At 38.4% G+C, this 8,434-nt stretch overlaps 2 protein-coding genes across 2 annotated transcripts; both read right to left on the bottom strand.

Moving 5' to 3' along the window:
- Positions 1-983: 983 nt before the first annotated feature.
- LOC307102231 (taste receptor type 2 member 7-like) lies at positions 984-1,922 on the bottom strand (the record flags this gene model as incomplete). Its single annotated transcript, XM_079775730.1, has 1 exon — positions 984-1,922. The coding sequence occupies one exon, from the start codon at positions 1,920-1,922 to the stop codon at positions 984-986; it is 939 nt and encodes a 312-aa protein (XP_079631856.1).
- Positions 1,923-5,903: 3,981 nt separating this feature from the next.
- LOC307102069 (taste receptor type 2 member 10-like) lies at positions 5,904-6,803 on the bottom strand (the record flags this gene model as incomplete). Its single annotated transcript, XM_079775522.1, has 1 exon — positions 5,904-6,803. The coding sequence occupies one exon, from the start codon at positions 6,801-6,803 to the stop codon at positions 5,904-5,906; it is 900 nt and encodes a 299-aa protein (XP_079631648.1).
- Positions 6,804-8,434: the final 1,631 nt, after the last annotated feature.

The following is an 8,434-nucleotide window of genomic DNA, read 5'->3' on the forward strand; positions in this document are numbered from 1 at the left end:
AAGATATTTTTGCCACAACATAAATGATGTGCTTTTGATGGAATTTCCCAAATAGATATCTTATAGATGACTTATGTATAATCTGAATATTATCCTCCTAGTTTATAGAGATGATCTGTATTGAATCAACATCTTCTTTGATAGTATTAACATTTTAACATCTAAAAACATAAGTTTTTGATTGAAGATCTCATCTTATCAGGGTATCTTAACAATCAGTGCGTGATGCAGTCCTAGTTTGCTAAAAGCAAACTTACACATGTCTTTTGTGTAAGAAATATCCTTTAATAAGCAATAAATAGTTCTACTTAGGCTTCTTGTTTAGCCATTTTTGTTTTATAAAAACTTTTTATATAAACTGTCCTTCTCTCACACTTAGCATCTTTCTTTTTTCATTGATCTATGATCCTAAAATAATTTTTGTACTCACTGTGACAATATTTATTTTAATCATAATTTATGTTTTATTTGTGATTATAATAAGGATTAATTTCTGCTACATTCATAGAATTGCATAGCATTTTATTAAGAACTGTAACCTTATTGAGTCTTTTGCAAAGGTAGAGCTTATTTGGATGACCTGAGAAGAAGAATCTAGTCAGGACCAGGAGGATGAGCCAGCTGCTTTTCAGAGGGTGCAAAAGAGCAAGATGCTACAGCTGTTCTGAATTAGCCATACAATTTGCATCTGGATAAATGATGAACAATGAAAATACTCTCTCCTCTCACAGTTTGTTTTAAAACATGTTTCAAAAAACTGCTGGGAAGGAGAGAGAGAAAAGAGACAATGAGGCATAGAGGCAGAGGTAAAGAGGCAAAATAAGCTATACATAGATTTTCTAAGTTATAAATATACTACATTCATTTTAAGGTAATCAACCATATGAAATCAACATTAATGTAAGAACTGAAGATAATTAATAAACGTTTTGTCTTCCTTTGTCCTAGAAAATGATAGTGTGTCTTCAGATCTGTTTATGTTATTAGAAATTTCTTCTCTTTAGTGTATGTGCTACTTTACATAGCCCCCTTAGAGATGCTTGTCTTAATTTCTTGTTCCCCAGAATTAATATAAATGAATGGCTTGAAGGATAGATTAGAGCTATCAGTTCACCAATCAGCACAGCTAATTCAGTCTCTGGCATGAAGTAACTGGAGGTGGCTATGAGAAAGGACAAATAGTAGGCAATGAAAAGTAGGAGGAAGGAGATGAGAGCTTTCATGGCTCCCATGTGGGCATCTGTGCTGGGGTCTCTGCACCCTGTGGCATTGAGCTGCATCCGCCTGTTGTGTCTCCATAGGGAGAGGATCAAGAGGAGGAAAGAGATAAGGGACACAGAAAAGGGGAACAGCGTGAACAGGTTGAGATATACCTTGCTGGAAGCATATTGAGCTTTATTTACCCTGCATCTCAAAGTTAAGTTTGTTTTCCACTTCGCCTTGACACAAAGCCTGAAGTCATCATTCAAGTTCTCAGCGGCAGGAAGGCTAATGAACACAGAGAAGGCCAAGCACACCAGCAGGATCCCAGGAATCGCCCTTTCAATTCTCCATTTCATCCAGAGGAAAAGAGGATGGAAGAAATTAGCTATCTTGAGGAAATAGAAAATGCTGAGGCAGGTGGCAAACCAGATACTTAAATGGTTGGTCAGTGTCCAGAAGAAGTCAATGATTCTCATTTGTTTACCAGTGGCATAGACGTCTGGATCCAACACCAACATAAAGCAATCTAACATTATTATACACATTAGACAAATTCTGGATATGGCCAGACTTGTGAGGATTAAGTCAATGGAAGCAATCTTCTTACTCTTCATCCAGTCCACAAAGTTTATCAATACAATAAATGCATTTCCTAAGATCCCCACTGAAAACTCCCCAACTGTTATGATCATTAAGGTGCTGATTACTTCGTCTGACATGTTAAAACAGAGAAATATCCAATTTGTTTCTATTTGAACTGATGTAGTATGATATCTACACCTACTTCTTAGATTTTGCTGTTATTTTCTTTACCTCTTTTATTGTAGTCTGTCTTATGGTGGAGACTGGAATGGCAAATGAAGACCGTAGCTATCGTCACTAAATCCTAATTAGTCTTGACAAACAATGTGGTTGGCGATTCCTAGCCTGGTCGCTGTATGTCCATTTACCTTCCCAGCAAGTTTTACTTTTTCACATATAGTTAATGTAGACTGAGCTACAGTTTGCCAAGATGCAAATTCAGCTGATTCCTGTTCATGGCCCCACACTGTCTTTCTCATATTACATTTTGCAAATTTTGGATTTATTATTCTGTGATGCATGCTAGTAAGCTCAACAGGCATGCCAGATTTAGCAAATAAAAATGCAGAACACCCAACTAAATTTGAATGTCAAATAAATTTTTTTTTTTTAGTGTATGTCTCAAATGCATGAGATAACTACTTACAGAAGGTACTGAAATTCAAATTAATTGAGTGTCTTGTATTTCATCTGGCAAACCTAAACCTCAAACATTTCTGTCCATTAGAAAATGGTCAAAAAATAGAAATTTGTAGAGGAATCTTCATTTTGTTGAATGATAATATTAATTACTGCTGAAAATCCAAAGTTTGGTTGAACATGGAGGGCTATATATTTACAGGGAATTTAAAATGTTAACACTAACTATGTATTATTTGGTCTTAAAAAATATTTTCACTCATGTTATCTAGATTTTTTTTTTTACTCTTTCCAGAGTTTTATCAATTTAGGCTAAGTTCTTAAATTATGGCTGTATTATTTCTTCATAGAAATTATTGCTTCACTAATTTAAAAAACTTTATAGTGAATTTTGGTCACAATTTCCATCTGCTCCATGTCATTATTTCTCTTGTATTTGACACTTGTTAATGTTATAGCTTTATACCAAGTTTTCCCTTCCATTTTCCATATTTATCTTGATTTAGATGGTGTGACAATGTTACTAATAATTGAATGAGTTGCATTTTCTTGGAGTAGCTATTTGCATGTTTTCCTATCATTTTTTTTCATGATCCAAAAGCTGACTTTTTTTTCTGTTTCCTCAGAGACAGACTGGCTCCTACCATTAGAGTTGATTTAAATGATGTTTTGTATATTTCACCTTCTCTATTACTCTTAACCAAACCAGGTTAGGAGAGTTTTTATCAGTTGTTTTACTTCTACCAGTTCCTGCAGCCAGTGTTGTAAATAAGGCATTTAGTTTTTCCATTTCAGCATGCATCCCTCAGACTCAGGAAGTATATTTTGAAAATTGATTTCTGAGATTTGTAACCTTCTCCTCTATCTTCCTCCCTCCTCCTCCCCCTCCTCCTCCTTGTCCTTCCCCTCTTCTGCTTCTTTCTTGCACTTCTTCCTACACAACTTTTGTCCAAATGGAACTGCTTTTGGCAGTTTTACGGGTATTTTGAAATCTACATATACTACAGGTTTCCTGATTTCACCAATATTTTTTTTCTCTTTGGTTTTTGCTGGTTTCTAGCACAGAAGGAAAATACTGATTTATGCTACTAATATAAATTGTAAATCTGCTTATTTTGCCTGAGAAATCAAAGTACATGTGCAATCTATGTGGTATTCTGGTATCAGAAAAGAGAGATTTAAGATAGAAAGCACAAGTAACTGCAGTTTTATTTTATATATAGACAGCAATGAGAAATCTTCATTAATAGATGCCAAAAGAAAAAAAAGGAGGTAACTTTACAAGGAAGTAAAGAAAAATAGACACTAAATTGTAATAATGTCAGTAAATGAGACCCAGAGAATTCTGGTTAAGATGTTAGAGTTCTTTGGAGGGGTTTTGCTTTGTCCCTGAGGATAGTCTCAGTATGTAGAAAAGTCAGTGAAAATGCCTGTCTCTTTTTGTTACAGAGACAGGAAGAAGAAACCAGTCTGAGCTTGGGAGGAAAAGGAAAGATCTAGAAAGCTACAAATTCTGATTGACAAGTGAGACCATGACATCTGTAGTGAGTAACGACAATACATGCTTTGAATTTTCTTCGCTATATAATTTGAAATAACAGGACATACACATATGCACCTAAACAAACACACATACCAACATTCAGCTTCTAGAATTAAAAAAAAACCTGATGTTAAATATTACTTATTAAACAAACTAACACAATAGTATCAATGTAGAAACATGTTAACAATTCGTTGAGTGTTACAAATATACATAACTTTTCCTTAAGGCCTTTATGTGTGTGTTTTTTTTAAACTTTAGGTGCAATAAAACATATTTTATCAGGAAAAAAATGAGTTTTATTGATAAAAGGAACATGTACTAAGCCAAAATTTGCAAAAATAGCAGTATAAGAAACCATAAAGGGAAACATATAGGTTTGAGTACATATAAATTATCACTTTATTTTCCCAAACACCATGAACTTATTTACAAAACAGTAAATAAAGCTAAAGATCAGAACACATATGTAGCATGATGTTAATATGTAAAGTGTCACATAATTGATGAGAATGATAGACATGAAAAAATAAAAGTAAAACAAATAATTTCTAAAAATTTATGCCATTTGCTAATAATTCTGTAAAATGCTTGATCTCACTAGTAATCAAATATGAAAATTAAAAATATTTTTTGTGATCAAAGTATGACATCCTATATAATAAAAACCCAGCAACTGAATGGCAGAATGACCAGAACAACTGGTTGATCAGTCGCTATGATGCGCACTGACCACCAGGGGGCAGATGCTCAATGCAGGAGCTGCCCCACTGTGGTCAGTGTGCTCCCACAGTGGGAGCGCCCCTTAGCTGAGCAGCCACTCAGAGGGTGGACCCTGAGCCGCTCGGCTGACGGGGATGAGCAGTGCTCCCACAGCAGGCTGATCCTTGCAGGCCACACCCCCCATCAGGGCCTCTAGTTAAATATAATAACCTTGAATGATTTTGAGATTGGAAGAGGATGGATATTTTTTCACTACTAAATTATTAGTTTAACTATTTCTGCAGAGCACTTTATCAATCTGGGAGGAATTTATGAAATTTGGAATTTCCCTTAAAATAATTTAAAATACTTCACCCTCTCTATGGTAGTCACACCGGACTTCTCCATTCCTGGAATGCTATATACTCCTTCTAGCCTCAAGACCTACACAAATGCTGCTTCCCTGCCCCAAATCTCTCCTGCTCTGCCCACCATATTCTTATGCAATGGTCAGATCTTAAACTAAACTATCTCAACCTCAATGACATCATCTCTACTCAGCTTCCTGACCTATTTTTAACAGAATCACACCTGATGATATGACTACTGCTACTACATCAAACACACACCAGTAAAAAACAAACAAACAAAAACACATTAGGATTAAGATTTAAACAGTCAAAATAAAATTAACCTTTCAAAGAATTAAAGTTGCAAACTCAAAGAAACACCCATGTCTCTGTCTCTCACGTCCATGTTTTCAATGTCAAGGTTGATCATCACTTTCTTTATTGTTATTCCATTTTGCTTGGGTCTCTTGGTGACAGGGTGCCGGTGCTTCAGGGAAGTCAGGTAAAGCACAGTGAAGAGTCTGGTTTCAGATGCTTATTCCACCACCATCAACTTTGCAGTGAATAGTCTGCATGCTGTTTTTTTTTTCTCTGGGAGATGTGTGGGAAGAAGTTGCAGGGTGAGGAAGCAGACTGAACCATGGAATTTGCATGTGAGGTTACAATCTCCTTGAAGAATGAAATTTCCTGAGATGTCATCGAAATCATTATGGCAGATTTTAGTGATGTTTTGTAACACAATTAAAGCCAGGGCAAGAATGTGATGCAAGTGAAATATCTTCAGGCGTTTCTTCACTGGATTATTCTCATTGAGCATCCATTTCTCCCCAGGCCTGACTATGGAGTTCTGAGAGGTTTCTCCTTTCCCCAGCTGAAATATTAGTTTAGCTATTTAAAGGCCATAGTACCTTCAGAAAAGCCTGCTTTAGCTTGCTGTTTCCTAGAATTAGGAGAAATGAGTGACCGCAGGGATAGGTCATTGTGGTGGCCATACCAAAAATAAACAGCAGTTTGCTTTCTGACACAGAAAAGCATGATATCTCTATGGTAATGCCTATAAAATGCAAGATCAAGAGGATGAGAAAAGATATCAACACTTTCATTGCTTTCACATGTGCTTCTGTGCTGGGGTCTCTGACACCTAGGGCACTCGATTGCATTTGCCTGTTGTGTCTCCAAAGAGAAATGATTAACAAGAGGCATGAAATCAGGCACAGTGTAAAGAGGAAAATGACTCCCAGATTGAGCAAAATTTGGTAAGCAGCGTATTTATTTTTACTTACGGTGAGAGGCCAGGTTGTGTTTCTATTACCTCTTTTATAATCATTAATAATCTTAACAATTTGTGGGAAAGTAAATAACCATGAAATAAACATCAATCCCATCAGAAGAGGAAGTACTCTATTGATTCTATGCTTCAACCAGAGAAAAATGTGGTGGGAAAAATTAGCTATCTTCAGGAAATAGAAGATGCTGAGACTGGAGACAAACCAGATACTTAAGTGATTTATAATTATCCATGCATAAGTAATATATTCAATTAGGCTTCCAGAGGAGTACATATGTGGAGAGAATATCTTTATAAATCCATCTATAATTATTATCCATATCAGAAAAATTCTCGAAGTAGCTAAGCCAATGAGAATCAAGCCAATTACAGAAAAGTTCTTGTTCTTGACACAGTCAATGCAGTTTACAAGTCCAATAAATCCATTTCCTAAAACCCCCAGTATTGATTCACCAACTACTACAGAAATAAGGAGACCTTCTGCTATATTAAGCATAGCTGTCAAGTCCTAATATTGTTTCTGTTACATATATTTTAGATTACCTGATGCAGGATGAGGTATATATTGGCTGGTTGTTGGAAGAATAATTTTCTTTTCTTCCATTACATAAATATTTAAAAGTGTCCCAGTTAATGCTTTTGATGGAATCTGAAGTATCTTCATAAAGACTCTTCCACTTTTATGTGTAAAACTCAGCTCGTCTAGAGAATGTGTCCTTGCCTGAATGCGCACCTACAATTTGTTAACATGCAAATGGAAGTTTGTTTAATGGATTTTACTTGTCTGAGACTATTTTGCATTTGTTAACCTGAATTGTGGCACAGGAGTACCAAACACATATCTCTAAGAAACAAAACACAACAGAAACAAAAATTGGGTTTCTTCATATTTTTCTAATATCACCATTAACATCATTATTTATCTTGTGTTAATTCAGGCAGGGAACACGTCAAGTTATAATATAAAGAGGACAATAGATTGTGACTCAATTACCTAGACACTGGCCAGTGTTGAGGGGTGGGAGCGGGCGGAGCGAGGTCAAGGGGGAAAGAGGAGACATATGTAATACTTTCAACAATAAAGAATTTAAAATAAAAAATATTTACTTAGGCACTGAACTATGTTTTTAAATATATTTTTATTGATTTCAGAGAGGAAGGGAGAGGGAGAGAGAGATAGAAACATTAATGATGAGAGAGAATCATTGATCATCTGCACACCCCCTACTGAGGATTGAGCCCGAAACTCGGGCATGTGCCCTTGACTGGAATTGAACCTGGGACTTTTCAGTCTGCAGGCCGACACTCTATCCACTGAGCAAAACTGGCTAGAGCTAGATACTGAACTATTGACACTTTGTGTTAAGTAAGGTACAAGAAACCATTTTGCCATATTATTCAATACTAGAGGCCCAGTGCACGAATTCATTCATGGTGGGGTCTGGCTGGCTTGGCTCCCATCAGTGCGAATCAGGGTGGGCTTGTCAGGAGGAGGAGATGGTGGGAGGTTGGCTGGCCAGCCCGCCCCATCAGGGCCTGATCAGAGCCAGGCTGTCTGAGGGGAGGGGCCGAGGGTGATTGGCTGGTGGGCCCCCCCGGAATGGGGTAGGGGAGACTGATCTGGGGTCAGCAGCTGGGGGTGGGACCATAGGAAGTTGGCTGGCCAGCCCCACCCCTGATTGGGGTGGTAGAGGCTGATCAGGGGTGGAGCCAGCTGTGGAGAGGGGCTTTCGGTGGTGAGCCGGCCGGCCCTGCCCCTGAATGGGGTGGGGGGGTGAATCAGAGGCCAGCAGCCTGGGGGAGGGGCCATGGGTGGTTGGCCGGCCAGCTCTGCCCCTGATCAGAGTTGGGGGCTAATCAGGGGTGGAGCTGGCTTGGGGGAAGAGACACGGGCTGATTGAGGTGGTGGGGGCACATAGCAGGTGGGGTTGGCCGGGGGTTGGCCAGCCCACCCTGCCCCTGATTGGAGTAGGGGTGCCAATCTGGGGTGGGGCCAGGTGGGAGGGAGGGGCTGCAGGAGGTTGGCCAGCTGGCCACGCCCCCTATTGAAATGGGGGGAGGGGGTCAGGGGTGGGGCTGGCTGGCCCCACTCCCCAATCATGCCAGTTGGCTGGCTGAAGTGGGTGT

Source organism: Cnephaeus nilssonii (genome assembly GCF_951640355.1).
Source record: "Cnephaeus nilssonii genome assembly, chromosome: 6".
NCBI lineage: Eukaryota > Metazoa > Chordata > Mammalia > Chiroptera > Vespertilionidae > Cnephaeus > Cnephaeus nilssonii.